Genomic DNA, 21,188 nt, shown 5'->3' with positions numbered 1-21,188 from the left:
GCTTTGCAGAACATGTCGTACTTTTTCAAGCGCAACACACACACATGCAGCCACACACACACACACGTGTGCTACTTTCATCAGGCAGACTTTCTTCTGTTTTGTTTGTCTTAAGCGCATATTCCCAATCACAATTTCCACGGCAGCCGTGCCTGCCTGGCTGCGGCTCCTAAGGGTGCAGGCAGACACTTCTAGCTGCAGGCTCCCCCACTTCTGAAACCTGTCAAATGTGTCCTGGGAGAGTCAGACTCCCTCTCATCATCCAGGGGCTTGTGGACCTCTCTCGCTCTCCCTCTCTCTCTTTCTCCATTTACCCTTCCTCCCTCCCCACCTCCTCGTCCTCCTCCCCCTCTTCCACACTTTCATCTCACATCCAAACTTGCCGGTTGCAACCTTCTCAGCCTCCTCCCAAGTTTTTTTTTTTTTTTTTTTTTTTGGGTCTCCTTTTCTCCTCTAGTTTGTCTCCCTTCGTCTATGACTTACTTTGACTCACACTTTCCCGCCAGTCACTTTTTGGGGTGAGATTTGTCCTCTTTTTGTCCCCTGTGGTGGTGATAGAGTCAGAATCAGATTCAGAATAGCTTTATTGTCATTTCACCACAATGAAATTAAAGAGGAGAAACTCAAGAGTCAGATTAAAAACAATGACCAACAGGGGGCGATACACAACGGAACACCGGTTTACTTTTAACAACGGCCATTTTCTAAGAAGAAAAGAAAAACATGAGCAGGAGGGGTTTTGTTGGTGCTGGATTTCACTTTGATGGATTGGATGTACTGGCTTCTATGGATCTCACTCTGCCTTATCGATCCTTCCCTCCTTCCTCTCTTTAGTTTTTCCTCTGGTCTCTTGAGATCTCGCTAAATTTGCTGGAATTTAGAGGCTTCCGGGGTTGGCGTAAGACTTTGATTTTGTAATCATGGGGAAGGCAGGAAGTGTTTGGTCGGTGCTGGATTTCACTTTGATTTATCTTTCTTTTCTCTTTATTTTTTTTCTGACCTTTTCTCTGGTCTCCTGACCATTTAAACTTCACGACTCTGGCCAGATTCTGAAGTACCTGGTTAAGGCGAAGGGTAATGGGATATTTATAAGGCTTTAGGTGAATTAATGAGTATAAATTTATACGTATTTGCACGCACACGCACGCACGCGCACGCACGCACGCACGCACGCAAACGCACGCACGCAAACGCACACACGCAAACGCACGCACACACACAAAAAAAAAAAGAGCAATGATGATAAGACGTTGAATCGGTAAGACTACCGAATGAACAATTCTGAGCTCTTGAAAAAAAGAAAAAAGAAAAAAAAAAGACAAAAAAAAAAGAAAAAAAAAAGAAAAAAAGAAAAAAAAAGAAAAACATGAGCAAAGAGGAGGAGAATAAAAAAAACAGGCCCAGATGAAGCTCCTTTAAAATTAAGGTGAGCACAATATGGATTTAGAAAAAACAAACCTCAGCAAACCGGCGCAAGTGAATACACAACACACAGCAACTTGAACGTGAGCACGTGGAACTGAGGCGGGTGTGCAGACATTGATACAAGTTCGCCAAAACACTTCGTCTCGTTGCCGTGGAGACGGCCTCATGAGTCCTGAAAACGTCTCGAAGCAGCAGAAAAGGAAGGGTAAAGCCCGTATCCGATCGAGGAACGAACGTTTGCTGCACTAGCAAATCTTTGATTTCTTGTCAGGGTTCACCAGGATTCGTTCAAATTTGTAACATTGGCTAAACGTTCACCTAGAGCAGGGGTGTCCAAACTACGGCCCGGGGGCCATTTGCGGCCCGCCGTCCATTTTTCAGTGGCCCGTGACATATGCTAAAAATGTCATTTGACTCAGTTAAAATAAATTAACAAAAACAAAAATGTTTGGAGATGGTCAAAGTAAAAAGGGAGGGTATCGAAAAACAGGTGCCATTAAAGGTTATTTTAGTTAACTAAAACTAATGAAAAAACTAAAACTAATATTCATAAAACAGTATTGTTACCGAAATAAAAACGAAAATGCTTTTTCAAAAACAAAAACTAACTGAAACTAGATTTTTTTGAAAGTTTGTAACACAGAAGTGACATCATCTAGCAGCAGCCAATAGAAAAGCACCTTCAGATGACATTGTCAGATGGTGTTTTTTTAAATATTGCGCACAAGTAATACACTTTTCTTAAAAAACAAAACAAAAATGTAATACTAATACTGAAACTAACAAACTAAACTAAAACTAAGCATTTTTTAAGGAACAAAACTAATAAAAACTAACAGAACCACCCTGAAAACTAATAAAATCTAACTAAAATGAAAAATTCCAAAACTTTAATAACCCTCTTGCCATATTACAAATAAATTGGTTCATATACTGTAGAATTTTTCTAAATCTGCAAAAGCACAAATAAATTATTTGTACAATTTTTAGGACTAAACACAATTTCTCTTCATAACATTATGTGGCCCCATGCGCCTTCTGATTTTCTGTATGTGGCCCTCAAATGAAAAAGTTTGGACACCCCTGACCGAGAGAGTGAACGGTTTTTCAATGTTCTGCTAACCATCAACATCAGTGTTTCTCCACTTCCGCAATGCTTCAACTTGTGAGCATTGACAATCACAGAGTCCATTCAGGGCCTTATGAACCATCAGTCTATCTACTCTGTGACCACTGTCCTGAGGGTCTGCACCATCCCCTCCCGCCCTACACTTCTCAGCAACCCCACCACCTCTCTGGTGCGCCGTGATCGATATGAATGCAGAGGGAGAGGAGGGTGACCTGTCCGTCAAAGCCGATGGAGGAAAATGAAGGCTCAGATGAAGGAGGCATGCTCTGTATATTAAACGCTCACATCAGACAGGGAGCGATGGGCATATATCAATAGGTTCCTGCTAAAAGGAGAGTAAAAGCCAAAATAGTGAGTGAGACAAAGAGGATAGTGGATGAAGATGTTAAAAAAAAAAAAAAAAGAGCTAATGATGTTAATTGATGTATCAAGTGTGTTGGGCAAAGAGAAGGAAATGAGCTGAGAACTTCCAAAGTGCAAAAGAAGACTAAAGAGCTGAGGCGGAGAAATAACAGTGAAGAGCCCAAGTTAACGACTTTGCAGATTTCATTATGGAGATAGTTAACCCTGTTGACACTGAAGGAGGGCGCTCTCCTCTCGAGAGGAGCGGGCTCCTTCCACCTCCACGCGCAGAGACAGATGAGATCATTACAGCTATCAGCGCCACTGCCATCCACAATTAGCACATGTCCTTTCCTCTACCCCCCGCCCACTCCCTCACAAACACCACCCACTCTTTCTCGTGATGTCGTCCTCCCCCCCCTCTCGCCTCCTGACACTTCCCGAGGCATCCGATAGCGGAAACCAATTGGACTAAATAAGGAGGCGCATGCAGCAGAACCGCGCGGCGTTTTAGTCCAACCACCTGCTCTGACCTTTCCCAACTCATTTGGAGCCCATTTACATTTTAACGCTCACAAGCGAGACTGCTTGGAGACGCAAACTTTATCGGGAATGGAAATCTATCCGACTTGTTGAGGTGTCACAACATAAAGGGAATTTGATAGCTTGGTGATGAAGTGCTGCTTTCAGGAGTGAAACAAATTAAAAAATATATTAAATACAATACATTATGGCTGCTTGTTTTTTTTCCTACAAACTCAAGGATGCAATTTTCGCAACACAACTTAAAACGACAGTCGACCACTGTATAATATTATTTGCAGATTTTTTTTCCTTTTTGCAAGAGGTTATTTGGGGTTTTCCACAGTTTTTCAATAATATTTTACTCAATTTTTGGAAAAAAAAATATTGAAATTGAATGTTTATCAGAGGACTTTTTTGGGGAAGATTTTTTTTCTGAGCTCTGCATCAGTATCTTACACACTGGACACTAGGGATGTAACGAACTGCCACAATATCGTCGTTGTCATGTTCACAATATTTTAAAGGAACACGTTTGTTAAAAAAGTCATGTTGATTTCCATTTGCGCAGTTCTAGCACCCTCTAGTGGCTAGGTTATTAGTACAATTTAATTTTCATTAGGGATGTTTTGGCCTTCTATGTTTAAAATCTATGCTAATTATCAGATGAAGGGGAACCTAATTTGCTTGTGAATCGATAAATGTGTGCTTGCATTAGCAAGTAAGTGCCTCAATATTATTAGAGATTGTAGGTGGTTTATATGCATTGCTGTTATGTACAAAAGCACAATATTGTGCCTTTTTTTTTTTTTTTACAATATTGTGATCTTTTTTTATCGCCAACCGTGATGTTCATATCGTGATAATATCGTATCGTGATGTTTGGATATCGTTACATCCCTACTGGACACGAGTCGTGGGAAAGATGTCCAGTGAAAGCATCTACAGTCACTCATAATCTCAATCCTCTCTCTCACTGTCTGATATAATGTTTTTACGACGCATGTACGATGGTACACACCTGTGAAGCAAACAGGACACTTGAAGGTCCCGCCCATCCCCTCGAAGCTGTGCTCGATCAGATGGCACTGAAGCTTGGCCGGCGAGTCGAACGACTGACTGCACAGTTTGCATTCGTGGTTCAAGCCCTCCTCTGGAAGACAACAAAACAAACACAACGATTAGAACAACCAAAGCAGGATGACAACCTCACAAATTGATCTTCAAAATTCACCTTTCATTTGGGAATGTTCAAGCGTATATTTGAGACGCTAATGAACCAAAATAATAAAACATGGACCACATTTGGTAATGTGGGGATTTCAAATTGACTCGCTTCACAATGAGGCACATTTGTCCCAGCCAATCAGCAATTAGAATTAATCAAATATAATTGTGCTATGATTAAATAGGATTATAAATATACAGCATTGTGAACAAGTGATTTAATGAGTGATTTAAAGAAACTGATAAACTAACCGTCAAAATGTTAACTCACATAATTTCAATGTTCACAAGAAAAAAAATGACATTTTGATGATAAATTACAGCCGATAATTCAAAAAAAAGTTCATTAAAATTATTAATGGCACCAAAACTCATCTCATGTAGACCATCACATCTCTCCTTTACAACTTGGATGACATCTCATCCCAGAAAAGCACAGATGCCCCATTTATCCTCTGTGCTATGCCACATTGGAATACATCAATTTGCCACTTGGCTTAAATCATTCAGACAAACTCCACACATTCATTTTCCAGCACAAAAAATCTTGCCGAGTCAGCCTTGTGCAGAACGACCCATCTCCAGCATGTCGATAAAAGGGCCTATATTGTCTGCTATGGGGCCAGACTGCATCTCGATTAAACTCCCGCTGGCCATCTATTGCTACAGGAAGGATGGATACACCGGGGACGCATCATTAGGGTTTATCCAAGGTCTGTGAAAGCAAGTGACCAGCACATGATGTCGATTCCAGAAGAAGGAAGACACTTGTGGAGGCAAAGTAAAAGGCATTTCAATGCAAATGAACCCAACTCACTTTCTGTGTTCTAATAGGAGTTCCATTCATCCATCCATCCATTTTCTTGACCGCTTCGTCCTCACAAGGGTCGCGGGGGGTGCTGGAGCCTATCTCAGCTGGCTTTGGGCACGGGGAGAACATGCAAACTCCACCCAGGAAGGCCTGGACTCGAACCTGAGTCCTCAGAACTGGGAGGCGGACGTGCTAACCACTCAAACACCGTGCCGCCGTCTAATAGGAGTTATCATGCAAATATGCTCAAGAGCATGTTAGCTATATGAACACGTGAACATGACACAACAGCTTGCTTTTTTCATTTCAATTCAAACAGAGGACAACAGAGCTGTCTCAGACCACTTGAAACGTTTCCTATCTGGATAAAAATGCCAGCTAACTACCTAACAACTTAAACAATGAGTGATTAAATGCAGAAAAAATTTACTGATTCACTCCCAGATTTTTCCCCCCCCCTGTATTTTGACTTTTGCAAGGTCCATAGAATATTGTGTTCCATTTCTATCAAAACATGGAGCCAACTAAAAGAAAGATTAAAGTCTCTTCTTTCATCACAAAAAAAAGTACATTTGTATGTGTTTCCGTTTTGCAGCAATTAGCATTAGAATATAGGTAAGTTTCGACAATATTCACATTCCTGGTGAAAACACTGACAAAAAGAGCTTGTTGCAACATGGCCATGGCTGATCTCTTATACTCTGATACCATTTCATAAGTTGCATCAAAGCCTTCTGTTTGCTCTTGCATAACAAAAAAACACGTTTTTGGGAGGGAAGGACAAAATATTTAAAAACGTTTTTACACGTTTTCGGGATTGAATGACTTAAGGAACTTTAATGACCATAGTGATTGTTTTGAGTGGTAAACCGGCAAGCCAACCCACACATTTACTTTCCATTAATATGTCGCTTGCACCAACACTAGTGGCATTCTGAATAGTATTACATATGTAGAAAATGAGTTAAGATGAAAAATCCACCCATCTTTGACCATCTCAGGGCCGGCCATTTTGTCACTTGCTGTCGACAGCTCGTTAGGGCTCAGGTAACGACCAACAATGGCTCAGTTTCAGAAAACAAGTGAGCTGTGATTGGTTGTTACCTGACCAACTGTGATGTCATCTTCAGTCGACAGCAAGTGACAAAATGACCACCCCTTGAGATGGATAGAAACGGGTGGATTGTGCTGCATCATATTCCATGAACACAGTGTCATCAGAATATCATGTTAAGACTACTGTAGAATGGCTGCATAGAACATTGTTTTAAAGTAAAAATTCTAATTTTGGGGGTGTTAGGATTCAGCTCAGGAGCACCCCTCAAAACTGGGCTACAAACACCTCTGGTGTGCTCATTAGAGTCATGGTTACTGGTCCCACGTCAATTGCAGGTTAAATATCGACACACATGAATAATTCAGAATCTTCAACAAAGCTAAGTTAGATAACAAGCATGTTTCTGGAATGTGTTAGGAAGCCAGAGTACCCGTGCAAGCACGGGAAGGACATGTCAACTCCAGATTTGAAACAAGGAGCTTACCGCTTGCTAGCATGTAGACATGCTAATCACCATCCTGCGGTTTTAGGCTCCTGCCAATAAGCTAGCAGGCTAACATGACTGTATACAACAAAGGTATGCCCCAATCACAGCTTGAAAACATAAATAGTGTTTTAAGTAGCCTATTTGACAGATGAAGTAGAAGTTTCCACTTAATAAATAATAGATGGATTGTGCAGCGTGACATGACATGCTACCAGATTGCTAACGGGTTCGGCGGCTACAAAAAGCTAGGCCAATCACAGTTTGGAACGGGGCAAAAAGTGTTGCATTCTGCAACCCGCGCATTTGACAGATGAGCTAGCGCAACCTAAATATAGGTTTGAGTGGAGCAGCCGGCATCAGCTGAAGAGGAGGAAGAAGAGGAGGAAGGTCGCGCCAGCTTATCCAGCCAGTCAGCACGAGCACGTCTGCCCTCTTTGATCATCATTCATTTGGCTCGCGTGTGTGCGTGTACGTGTGTGTGTGTGTTTGGGAGTATGCTGAGGTCAAGCGTGCTGCAGGGTTCACTCATCTATGCCGCCGCCATATGCGCAGCCCCTCGCTTGACCCCGGCACACAACGCGCTCCCGTCGGACCTGCTGCCCTGCTTCATTATGCAGAAACCTCCGCACCTGCCCGACTGACCCGTGGATTTGCGTGCGTCGGTGTGTGTTTGGGAGCAACTGCATGGAGGCAAAATTGCAAGAATGCAGCAAAGAATGCAACGTGTTTTGTCCATATGAACTAATCCAACAGTGGAGTAAGTATCGTCACCCCGGGCCCTTCCATTTGGAGGTTTATTTTTAAAAAGGGTTATGTAATTTGTGTTACGTAAAATAAATAAACAGCTGGGTGCCATAGCTAACAAACGGTGTTAGAAATACAGTGAAACCACTAGAGCTGAGTGCCCCTGAGGTTGTACAATGAACCCCCACATATTCATGGTTCAGTATTCACAAATTCATATAGTCGAAGAGTTTTTGGGGAAACTCACTACGTTGAAGTGAGTTGAGGAGCTCCACTTCGACAAAAACTTGTGCTTTGTTGGTATCTCGTGGAATTTTCATTCCATGAAACGATGACACGATTTGAGGAGCTTCACTTTGACAAAATTTGTGATCGGCCACCTTGTCGCATCTATACGCAATTATAAACCCATTTGAAGGGTGTCAGTTATTCACATATTTTGCAATTTTTTTGGGAGGGGTCAGTCACCATATCCACGAATGGTAATAATTTTAGGAAGACATGGTTGAAAAAAGCTTTTGCGACTCCACAGTATAGCCCCCCCCCAAAATATGTTTTTTTGGAGGGTGGAGCGGTTAGGGGCGCTGGGGGCCATTAATGATGTACTGCTTCACTTCCCTGACTTCTATGCAGGAGGATGGGTTCTGTTCCCATTCAGATATGGTGTGAATGTGATTGTGAATGGTTGTTGTTGCCATGTGATTGACTGCTGATCAGTCCGAGATTTAAGCCTGTATCCCACTGAGAGGCAAACATTTGCGAGTAGATTTTTCGTCTGCCAACAGTTTTAATGGTCGCAGACGGTTTGCGACCTTGAACGAACCCTGACGAGAAATACCTTCGCAAACATTTCGCCCCACAGTGGGATACGGGCTGGAGTCTACCTTTCGTACAAAGTCTGCAGGATAGACTCCAGGTTCCTGCAACCCTGAGCAGGCTAAGCAGTATAGAAAATGGATGGATTAGATGGATGTTTTGCAAACATCCAAAATCACAGCCAAGATGGTTGTTGTTTCTCCAGGCTAAATGACACATAAGTAGCAAATGTGTTTAGAATACTGCGCCTCAGTCAGTCTGAGGAGCAAGCTACCGAGATGAACTAGATCTTCCCCTTCTCTCTTATTGGGCTGAAGTCACTTCCTGTTCTCCCCTTATGAGACATCAGTGGTACCCATGGTTGCACGGTAGCACTGCGCAGACTCGGCACACAGTCCCAAGTCCACGGGGGGCCGTCAGCATCCTCCTCCCATTCCCTGTTTGGGAGTCCCTGGAGTGTCGTGGGCTGCCATCGCCGTGTCCCTGCGCAGCGCTAAGAAAAATCCTTCAGATGACGACTTCTCCCGGGCCTGCTCCCTCTAAGCATCTCTGACACCAGAAAAGTAAGCCCATCTGCATATCCACAGGGCCTCGCCTTCCTGGGGCTCATGCTTTATGTATTTCACAGCTCCTTAAAACACAAACGGCTAATATCCCTCCCATGCGGGGGGACGAGAAGCGGGAGAAGAGAAAGAAAGAATCGTCTTTATTTCTCCTCGCTGTTTACTTTTTTTCATCCAGGCTGAAGTTCATGTGCCGTTGAAGGTTGTTTGGGGAGCTGGAGCTCTCCGCTCTCGGGCTTGCATGGTTTAGTAAATCCTTTATGTAACAGGACAGGAGTTGCTGCATAGTCAATTCTGGAAGGCTAACGCGGAAGTTGAAGCCTTTGTGAATTCAATAGACACGTCTTTATTTTTGCTTGGGAGCAGATCAACTGACAGTGAGTAAAGAAGACTAAAGTAACTAAAGATGTTCCAGTTAATAATTAAGTACATGCAGTGCAATTAATTAAAGACTCTCATTTGGTTCCAACACCACAGAGCAGACCACCGATGCTCTACTGAGCTAATTTAAATGCGGGGCACTTTGAGTTTGAGAATGCTCATTTATAATCCTTTATTTGCTTATCTTAATCCACTCTGAAACACAACCTATTAAACAATAACCACAAACCCAAAATAAAACTCTCTAACTCTATATGCCAAATATCCTAACTGGAATTGTAACCCAAACCCTCAAATTCTGAACCTAATGAAACCCTTTTAACCCAAATTGTCAGACATAACCCTAAGCAAAACCCAACCTGAACCAAAACCCTAACCTAAACATGCTAAAATCAACAATTGAGCCCAGGCCCTAAACCCTACACCCTAATCATCTAACCAAAATGCTCACTGTAGCACAACAATCAAACTCCAAAACCCAACACTTCAACAAAAATCCCAACACTTACAGCATAATGCTAACAAACAAAACCCAACAAAACTCTAAATCCATAACAATAATCAAAATTCTAATCCTAATCAAAACCTCGAGCCAAAACACCCTATTCCAAACCAATATCATAACTCAAACTGTGACATCATAAACACCAACTCAAGCAACATAAACCAAACCCCAACCAAATTCAGAAAACTCTAACCATAACCAAAAACTCGAACCATAACATCCTAACCAAAACCCTAAAGCCCATAATAGAGCGACAAACATATATGAATGTTGATTTCTTGTGCGGGTTCGTTCGTCATGGTCGTTCAAGGTTGCAAACGTACGCCAGACGTTCTCCAACAATTAAATGTTTTTTTTCTTGTTGCAATGAAAAACTATTGGCAACCATTAAAAGTGTTGGCAAACGTCTGCTGAACGGCTTTGCGACCTTGAACGAACCCATATGAAAATCAATATCTGCTACTCTCGCAGAAATTTATCGATCTGTGGGATATGGGCTTAACTCGTAAATAAACGTTTAATAACATTAAGTAAATTCACGAAGTTAAATGACGTTAACTATGTTTTTTGTTTGTTTGTTTGTTTGTTTTTAATGAATGGGCAGTGCAACATCTCAGTGCAGCGCTGTCTGGTCAATGGGTTGTGGAATCAAAAACACTCACTAACTATGGCCACCAGATGGCAGCATTGTATCTCTTTTCAATGGGCTGCCCGTGTATCAAATTACAATGAAACATGACAAAATCTGATGAAATAGAACATTTTCAAGTATGACGTGAACGATAACGTTTTGATAACGTGTGGCAGTAAAATAGTTAACAATTGTGCTAGCCCAAGCATCCTAACACAAACCATAACAAAACTCTGACTCAAACCCAAATTGTGACGCAACTCCTAGCATTTATTGATGATAAAGATAGGACAGCCATAGATTCAGATTGGGTTTCGATACTAAGACAATATCAAGCTTGTGAAAACTTTCATATCAGAACTTGACAATATTTCTTGACTCAAATAAAGCGTGACATTTAGTTGCTTCATCCAAAAACAATGGCTTGTTCGACAAGAAATAACTATTCTGCTCATGTTTTGTTTTTCTGAATGTAACAGAGCATTTTTTCCAATCACTACCAACGTTTTCTCAAACAATTTCACCTTTCTGACGCGTCAGCTTAGTGTTTTATTTTCAGAATCACTTGAAGCATTTGGTGTTGGGAGTCAAGATGGATTTATGCTAATCGCTGCTGTGTTGCTCTCTGAAGCCTGCTCCGCTTGTGTGGCCAATGCAGCTCACCCAAATGATATTAAGGACATCAATCAAGGCACTCTTTTGCCAAAAGTAATGAGTAAACAAGGGAGGGAGAAAATTGGGAATATTTAGTAGGCAGCAGTGGGTTGTTTTGAGGGCACCCCAGAAATTAAAAGAGGTCTAATCGAACAAAACAGGTCAATGAGATTCCTTGCGTTTCAAATAGCAAACCTTTCCCTGCCATCCTGTTTATGAGCAATTTCACCTTTAGCTAGTTTACTTTCCGGCCTACCATCTGTCTCATAATTTCCTGCCTGATATAGGAGTTCTCAATTAATAAGGCTGGAAGATTTTGGGTTTTGCCGGATTTTCTGCTGTATGTGCAAGCCTCGATGGGATTGCTAGCACAGTCGACAGCTTCAGGCCTGTAAACAGTAGGTGGGTTTACTTCTCTCTTCTCTCCGCGGGAACTATCCATTAACAGATAATGGGGGGAAAATCAGAGTGATTAAGGCCCAGGGAATTATGGGTGAATACAAATTGACTCCACCTCCGTGTGATGTGCTCTCCTGAGGTAGAAACACGGCTCTTCGAAACAAACTAATTTCTGAAGTACGACAGAGCCCATTAAGGCTGGGGGAATGCGGCGGATAGGCGAGAGAGGAAGATGGTGGGTGGGAGCGCAAAGGGATATACCCCCTCTGGACCAAAGCTGATTGGAGAACCGGGGCCGGCGGGGAACATTGCTAATATCTATTTCCTGCCTGCACAGTTAGGAGCGGACGGAGCGAAGCAAGTGCAAAATATGGCAATGAAAGAAAGAGATTAAATCGAGGTACCTTGAAGTCCCCCCGCCCCCATTCGATCACTGAATGAATGTATCAGACAAATAGAAAAGAAAATCAAAGCAATTCAAAGAACTCAAAGTGGAAGCTCTGCTGCGTTTTGCCGGTGGGGAAGTGGGCATGTAAAAGACATCTTTAGTGCGTATGAAGGAAAAGTGGAAGCGAAGCGAGGTACCAAAGCCCTCATGTCAGGGCCCCAGGTTCATTGCATACTTGATGCTGTGTTCTCCAGGGGGAGAAGGGAGGGTGAAGCTTTGACACGCCAGGGGTGGAGACACCCTCGCACAGCGAGAGCAAAGAATTCTGGGGTAACACGTCTCTTGGAGAATGTCGGCTCTGATGCATGGCGGCTCGTTGATGGTGCTAATCAGAGCAGAGCAGGGCTCCTGCTAAGATCAGCCCACGTTTGCCGGCCCGCAGCGTTCCCCCAGCTACAAGACCAAGCCAGAGATGACACTTTTTCGGTGTCGACATAAACATGCGTAACGCCTGAATGGATGTCACAAAAGGTTTTAGACCCCTGATACAGCTTTTGATTTACAGTTTTTGACAAAAACAGAGAGGACTTTCTCCTTTCTAACCAACTGCTTGTATATTTTCCCCTTCAAATGGGAACAGTACACAAGGGGCATGACAACTTAGTGCCATTTTGGGTAATTTATTGCAATTTCTTTCTGCATTTCAGGCAGGTGTTAACCATTCAAATAGAAAAGCTACAAACAACACAAAATGGCTGACCTGCCTGTCACTAAATGAGTCCCAACAGAAACATGTAATAGAAGAAAGGTTCCCAGCCAGCTGAAGCCTAACTAAACTTAAAGGCCTCTATAAACCATTCCGACGTTGGACAATGTGACCGACGCTTACCGCCTGTGGCTGACTGTCAGCACAGCATGCCGGAAAAATGACGAAAACACACACCGCAACAGACACGGACAGTGTCTCTTAACTCATTCACTCCCAGCCATTTTCACAGAAGCAGTCCCGTTCGCTCCCGGCTGTTTTACAGGATTTTGACTGATTTTGCAACGCCCACAAAATATTGTGTTCTCTTGCTATAAAAGCATGGAACCTATCAAAAGACAGATTAAAGTCTCTTCTTTCATCTATCTGTTTCCGTTTTGCAGCAATTAGCATTAGAAGAGAGCTAAGTTTAATCAGTTTTCACAAATTTATTCAAAATTGTAAGTAATTGAGCTTTTTTTCTACATGGCTCTGGTTTATCTCCTTTGCTCTGCTGCCACCTGCTGGCCGTTTGTGTAATAACTACCATTTCTGTAACTGTTCTTTGCAGTTGAGAGGCTGCATCAAAGCCTTCTGTATGCTCTAGCATAAAAAAACAAAAAAAGACGTATAAATACGTCTTTGGGGCACTTAGAACATTAAAAAAAACAACGTATTTATATGTTATTGGGAGCAAATGAGTTAAGTACCTTCTGCGCATTTGTGAGATGTAATACCACCCCCCATACCATCAGCGGCGGTAGTCCCTATTTCTCATTGTTATAAAAAGGCAACCGGAAACCTCTTTTTGGGGGCGGGATATAAGAACATTGCAAACTGCTATCTTTTTCATTAACAATGTACTCCCATACAAAGCACACCCTCGGGCATTTTGCAGAGTATCGTGTGATCCATCCACCAATCCATCCATTTTCCTAACCGCTTATTCCTCACAAGGGTCGCAGGGTGCTGGAACCTATCCCAGCTGGCTTTGGGCAGTAGGCGGGGTACACCCTCCTGAAGTGGTTGCTAGCCAAGTGCAGGGCACACAGAGACGAACAACCACTCACAAGCACACCTCGGGACAATTCGGAGCGCACAATTAACCTGCCATGCATGTCTTTGGGAGGATGTGGGAGGAGACCGGAGTACCCGGAGAAGACCCACGCAGGCACGGGGAGAACATGCAAACTCCACTCAGGAAGACCAAAGCCTGGACTCGATCTTGCGTCCTCAGTACTGGGAGGCGGACGTGTTAACCACTCAACCACCGTGCCGTTCGTATCGTGTGATATGAAAGTAAATCCTTCCTTCCTTGTACATCCAGATATCCATTTGACTCTCCATGTCTTGCCATAGTCTTTCATCACTCTATCGACATACCCTTTAATGGTAATGTCATATAATGCTGCTGCTCTCTTCAACATAGTAACGAATTCACGTTCTCATTCTTTTGTCCAAACATTATACGCCCAAATGTGAAGGTGCAAATTGAGGGAAAATTAGATAAAATTAGAGGCTTTTCACCGCTTACTGTTTTGCCCGCATTCGTCACTTCCTGCTTTTGGCCCATGCGCTGATTCGCTGGCTAACAGCCAATCAGAGAGATCAAATGTCATGACAGTCCAACACCATTAAACATGTTAAAACCGCCAAAACCGCCCCCCAGACGCTCCACCAATAGCTACGACTTTACTTTGGTGCTTTATATACGAATTAGATGGTGCCTACCGACGCCCGGCCAATTCCCAACTCGCGACGTCGGATTGGTGTAAAGAAGCCTCAAGTCTGAAATGAAGTAAAATATCAAAACACCAACTGGATGAATGCGTTTTCAGTTGAAAAACCTGCAGCTGAAGCATTACAAACGAGTTGCTTTAGGAAAAGTAAAACTCATTTGTTGTTACAAAACCACATATCAATTCAAGCACTTTCAAGATTAATCCTAAAGTTGATATAAATTACATATAGTTTCAAAACAAAGTAGGCACAGACGCCCAGTTAGGACAAACAATCAGGTGGATAGAAAAGGAGCTCTGGAGCTCCCTGCAGCCACACAAATGCCATTCCACACTTAAATGCTCTAATTTACTCAGCAACACATCAACTGTGAACTGATTGAATTTTTCTTGTGGGAGGAAAATAAAGGTCAAGTGACGACGTTGTGACTTTTGTGCTCAAATAAAGTGTCACCAGTGTCTGAGTAGGAAAACCCTCAAACCGGGTTTACAAAGATACCTGCACCAGTGGTGGGCACTCTGTCAGTACTGACGAACGGCCATTTTTCTGACGAATGATGAGAAACTTAAGAAAATAAAAATGATGGATTAAGCATTGACAAAATGAGTTTTCGGCCGTAAATGTAAACGTCGCTAACTGGGTCAGGTACCGGCAGACCTCTCAGTCCGTCGCGGACAGAAGCGTGGTTAAAATAAAATGACGATTACAATTTGGTTTGGCTTGAAAACAAAAATGACGGACTGACGATGTCGGAGCGGTGCATCTTTGGTATATTTGCCAGATCGCATACAAAACTCTCACTACTAGTGCCCAGCATGAATCATGTTGCAATGATCTAAGGAGACTACTGAACTTGCCCTCGTGACACCACAGATGGAGTAATAGTCTCAATCTGGATTTTAATTTGTGTCTGTTCTAAAAAAAAATCCAATACACTGAGCACAAAAGTACCAGCAGAAAACACTCAAAGCTGTAGCGATAACACACTATCACAGGAGCCCTACTCTAAAAATGCACCACAGGTGTCTTCAACTGCCCCACTTCTGATACCACCTTTCACAGATGAAGAAAAGCCCTTGAACTCTTTTAGCTTTTAATGTCTATCTGAACACCTCATTCTGAACTCAATGGTCACAGATGCCTCAATTTAATCATATTTTACTCGACTCCGCATGGGCTTGACGAGTCCTTCCAACAGGACCACATTTTATGCCACTTGAGTCGCCAGATACTTTACGAGGTACTACCCCAAACCCAGATTGGAGAGTGGAAAACGCCGAAACACTGACCACCAAAGAACCACGTTGAGGACAAAACTGCTCCATCGCATCACTTGTCTCTAGGTCCTCTCAACCATCACACATCTGATACCTTTGTTACAAGACTACAGGGAGTAAGAGACACAATTCAGGTTTGAATTCAGGTCTTTTGGTTGTGTGCCTAATTCTAATCTTGTTTCACCCCTTTATGGGTTTAAACACACAGTTGGTCACTTTTTTTTTCCCCAACTGGGCACACCATGGTGGCCTAAATCGTCCCACTTCTGATGCAATTTGTTCCAGCTCTTTGTATGGAGCAATACCCTCACCCCTGACTTGAACTCAGCTCTCCTGGATTACTACAGTCTTGAAATACCAAAGAAACGTTTTCTGGCTAGCAAACTACAGATTGAGGTGTGAATCTCTTTCAAGTGGGTGAGCGGCCTGAATGTAAAAAGTTAATTACTGGCTCATGCCTGTCTGTTTTTTTTTCCTCTCGCGAGCCTCAATGCAGCATTGTCAGGCTGAGGTATGCGGCTCCACTGGCTCTGTGGTCCACACAAAGGATCAGGGAAGGGGGGAGCGTTGCAGAGAGGCCCCTTGGCTGGGCTCGCCGCATGGAACTCTGTACAATTAGCCAGCCCCTACGTTCCGCCGGCTTATAATTATCAGTGCTCGCCTTAATTGACTCCCCTAGCCTGCTGCAGAGGGACCCCCCCCCCCCCCCCCCTACTCCTCCACTCCCCCCCCCCTCTTGCTCGACGCAGGCCGCCGAGCGCCACGCCGGGATCTCCAAAGTCATTTAGGAAAGCGCTCATATTTTCGGCAGGAAAAAAAAAAAAAAGAGGGGAACATTTGGCGGCAGAGTATTCATCATCAGGTGTCTAGAGGTTTTCCTTAATAGAAAAGCTGAGTCCCACTGAGTGCGCTCCGTGTAGCGGCCAGCCACGCATGCTCAGGACCAGCAAGCTGCCGTTCGCAGCGGGCCACAAGACATTTGCATAATTTTATATAACACGGGCGCCCGCACTGGAAATTTAATACACCTCAGCAAATACCAGACAGGCGTTTTGCATAATTTTTTTTTCTCTCATTCTCTACCTTGCTTCCTCGCACCATGTTTTCTCTCCTTGTCTTGTCTCACTGCCACTCTCCCATCGCCCTCCCCTCCGATCCTTCCGCCGAGCTCGCACTCTCTCCTCGCCCCACGGTGCGGCTCTCTCTTGGAGAGGGGGAAGTTCATTACCTCAGCTAAATCAGAATTAGTCCCTTCATTTTGACGGGGCGAACTTCATTAGAAAGGCCCTTCCTTAATCCAGCCGGGAAAACTGATGAATCTACATGGGGGCAATCATTTGCTTCACACAGCACATTCAGCCCCCCCCGCAAGTGCTCCATTCTCTTCTTTTCTCTGTCTGTATACACTTACCATCACATTTTTACTGGATCGACAGCAAAAAAACGGAGAAAGGCAAACACCTGCATATAATTAACTCATGGCAGGGAGTAGAGGATGACTTATGCTGCATGGAATGTCCCTTCTCCCCGACAGGCTTCGGAGGCCTCTGGAGGAGCCGCAATGGATTTGGCCGACGCTCAAGCACAGGCTGAGCGAGCAAAGGGTCTGAGGTAACCGCTGAGACCGTTTTTACAATGCCATCGCTAATGCTGCATTCTGGGGAGGTGGGATATAGGCCACCTCAAACGCTCCAGTTGACAATAAACACACAACGTTGCCTGTTAGATGTCTGTGTGAGTCGGTCACTTTTTGCTTCCCAACTTAGTTTTCAAATTCTAAATCTTTCGAAAATAGAGAAATGATTTCTAGATAAAAGAGTCTGTATATCATAGACTTTATTAAGGAGCAAAAGTGAAAAATAGTAACCGGGTGTCACACAGTTCTTATTCCCAGGTGACAATTTTTCATATGTAGGTTGAAATTCATGTTGTCTAGTAATGCGTTGTCAAGTATTTGTGTGACGTATGAAAGCTTTGTTACTATATTAACTCTATATAGAACTCTGCTGTAAAAAACATGGAACCTACCAAAAGAAAGATTAGAATTTCTTCTTCCATCAGGAAAAAGAAGTATATTTGTATCTGTTTCCATTTTGCAGCAATTAGCGTTAGAATATAGCTAAGTTTCCTCATTATTCACAAACCTGTTCAAAACACTGGGAAAAGAGCGTGTTGCAACATGGCCCTGGCTGATCTCTTATACTCTGCTGCCACCTGACGGCCGCTTTTTGTAATAAATACAATTGCTTTAAGCGACCTCTTCAGGTCAGAGGCTGCATCAAAGCCTTGTGTATGCGCTAGCATAAAAAAACGTTTTTGGGACCATGGCAATATTAAATATAGAAAGTTTTTATACGTTTTTGGGAGCAAATTAATTAAGGTCATTTGAAGCATTAAGTTTTAGTGAGTCAAAACTAATGTGGCCTTGAGAACCTTGAGGTAGGAAAAACAATATTAAATCTTCAATTGTACAAAATGTTTTTCTTGCACTTGCTACCTTTTATCTGTACTCATTTTGTTTTATTAATATTGTACTTTTAATTTTCTGAAGCACCTTGTGTATGAAATGTGCTATACAAAGAAATGAGGTGCATCGTCGTTTTCAGGCAAGTCAAGCTTTCAAAGAGATTTATCCTGATTTTCTTTCCGCGCTAGACAGAGGGAGGAGATGGGAATAAGGACAGACAGCCCCTGACTGCCATACCACGTAGTCTGGTGTCAAACAGATGTGCGGCTTGGCAGCTCTCGCCTTCAAAACAGAGAGCCCGTGGATGTTAGGGAGGCGTCGACTCCGTCTTCCCAACTCCCCACACCGGGCCCCCGCGGCCTCCGAGTCCTCATCACCTCTACGCAGGAGTCTCCTGACTTGTAATCTCGCGCCTCGCCCGTGAAGCCCCCGCGTCGTTACCCCCTACTTCCGCGGCTGATGGCTAAATTGGAATGGCGCACCCTGCTGGTGCCGAGAGCTCTGAACACACAGCGGGTACTCGCGCGCCAAAGAGGCGGCCCTCTCGCTCGCGTGCTACCTTGCATATGGCCGACGTTCACGCCGGCTGCAAGCTGCAATATCCATGTTCGGCGCACGCTGGGAATAAAAGGCACAATCACTAACCCGCAAAAACGCTTCTGGCAAATCACAACCTCATGTACATACATAGTGTACACATGCAAGTTATTCGTTGCATGTGTTATCCATTAGATGAAAGTATTATTATTTAGGAAAACATATAGAGCACGTTTACAACAGTCATTCCAACATAATGAATTGGTCAATAGTACAATAGATACAATAACAATAACATTAATTAGGGCTTCATTCCATTGAGGTTATGTTATAACTGTACAAGCTTGTAATTCTTGTTCAACTGTTTTGAACATTAACTGTGTGTATTTATAAGATCATTAACTTTCTCCTGCCAGTTGCTCAGGAAGGTTACAAGGTACAATTCCCTGTACACATACTATACATATATATTAGGGCAGAACAATTTATCTAATTAAAATCAACTTCATTTTTACAAGGAGAATGCAATTTTCAAATCGAAAAGCCTGCAATCTCAGAACAAAAAAACAACAACAACAACCTTAATTTCACTCAGTTGGTAAGCTATACACGGAAAAAAAATGCAATTAGATTATTTTTTTTTTATTATTCAGCCCTAATATATACATCAAATTAGGGCTGAATAATTTTAGTAATAAATAAATAAATAAATAAATAAATAAATAAAACCTGATTGAATTCATTCCAGGGTCAAATTTTCACCATTATTTATCTTTGAGTGCATATTAATATCCATCCATCCATCCATCCATCCATTTTCTTGAGGCCGCGATGGGTGCTGGAGCCTATCCCAGCTGTCCTCGGGCAGTAGGCGGGGTACACCCTGAACTGGTCGCTAGCCAATCGCACATGGAGACAAACAACCATCCACGCTCACAATCACACCTAGGGACAATTCCTAGCGCCCAATCAACCTGCCAAGCATGTCTTTGGAATGTGGGAGGAGACCGGAGTACCCGGAGAAGACCCACGCGGGCACGGGGAGAACATGCAAACTCCTCCTCAACATGCGCCCTCAGCACAGAGATGCGGAAATGCTAATCACTCAATCACCGTGCTGCCCTGTATAATAATATATAATTCTCAACTGTCATAGAAGCAAATAAATTAATACAAACATTATTAAAAATTAAATTAAGCTAAATTAAAGTAAAACTATTCATACTTGGAAAATGCTTGATGGATACATGGCAGCTGGCTCGTTGCTCGTCATAAAACTTGCAGTTAGATGCTATTTACCTTCGCGGCTGCTCGGTAAAATATTGTAAGGAACACTTGGACCCTTTTCTGTGTGCCAGGAAAGGTACATCAGTACAGTATCAGTACAAGTGTCCTCCATCACCCGGATTCTTTTGTGGCATTAAAGTCAAAGACAAAGTAAAACTTTTGGAGTTAAGATTTCCTGACATTTTGTGTGAACTACCTTTTTTTTTTCTCGTTTGTTACTTTTGAGACATATTCTGTCTACAAAAAATGTTGAACTCCAAATGTAACAAGTTTGTTTCACCTTGTAGCTTCTACTGTCTTGTAATAAACAGAGTTTAAACCTAATACGCAGTATAACAAATAAAAAACTTTCAGTGTGCATAACTCGGCCTACAACAACAAAAAACGATTCTATAGGGCATACACAACCGTTTGTATGTTTTTTTTGGGGGGGTGTACTTACACCCTGGTAGGTTTTCCCTCAAGTTCAATGCCTCCCACATCACTGTCTATCTCGCCATTCAAGTGTGAGTGAATGATCGAGCCCACCTTAAAATTACAGGGATGTCCTGAAATAGTCTTTTGGACGTGAAAGTGCTAAAGATCAGTGCAGAGGACGTCACTGAGGCCACACTGTCGAAGGCGCTGTGCCTCCATTGGGTCTTAGGGGGGCGGGAACAGAGACATACATTTCATTACGCTAAAACCAACTGTGGGTTTATGCGCCAGGACGGACTTTTGCAATGGCGTCTCCCAGGATGGAGTTAGTGGAGATTCAAGGGATGTTGTTTTTTTTTTTCTCTTCTTCTTTCACACAGACTATACAATGGGCAGGTGGACAAAAGCAGGCGGCCACACTAATTACTTGGGGACTGGTAGGAACAATTTCCTTCTGCTTAAAGATCAATTAGGTGATGTTGTCACACCAAATTATAATAATGTACAATCTCTAAACACAATTAGAGGGCTTATATCATGACTTCACAAAAAGTCTCTCGTTTAGCCATGAGACTACAATTGGATAACAGCGCAAATGTTGTCATGTGCCTGGCGTTATTGGCCAGATGGATGAATT

At 42.9% G+C, this 21,188-nt stretch overlaps 1 protein-coding gene across 5 annotated transcripts in view; it reads right to left on the bottom strand.

Moving 5' to 3' along the window:
* LOC144018160 (zinc finger protein 521-like) overlaps positions 1–21,188 on the bottom strand; it is a 179,161-nt gene that overhangs the window by 29,567 nt on the left and 128,406 nt on the right. For all 5 annotated transcript variants that reach the window (XM_077520382.1, XM_077520388.1, XM_077520396.1 and 2 more), the window contains one exon: positions 4,440–4,571. In XM_077520382.1, the coding sequence (XP_077376508.1) occupies positions 4,440–4,571 (132 nt within the window). The remainder of the gene's footprint in view (positions 1–4,439; positions 4,572–21,188) is intronic.

Source organism: Festucalex cinctus, chromosome 1, assembly GCF_051991245.1.
Source record: "Festucalex cinctus isolate MCC-2025b chromosome 1, RoL_Fcin_1.0, whole genome shotgun sequence".
Classification (NCBI taxonomy): Eukaryota; Metazoa; Chordata; class Actinopteri; order Syngnathiformes; family Syngnathidae; genus Festucalex; species Festucalex cinctus.
Note: the sequence above shows the minus strand (reverse complement) of the source record. Positions and strands in the feature narration are given on the sequence as shown.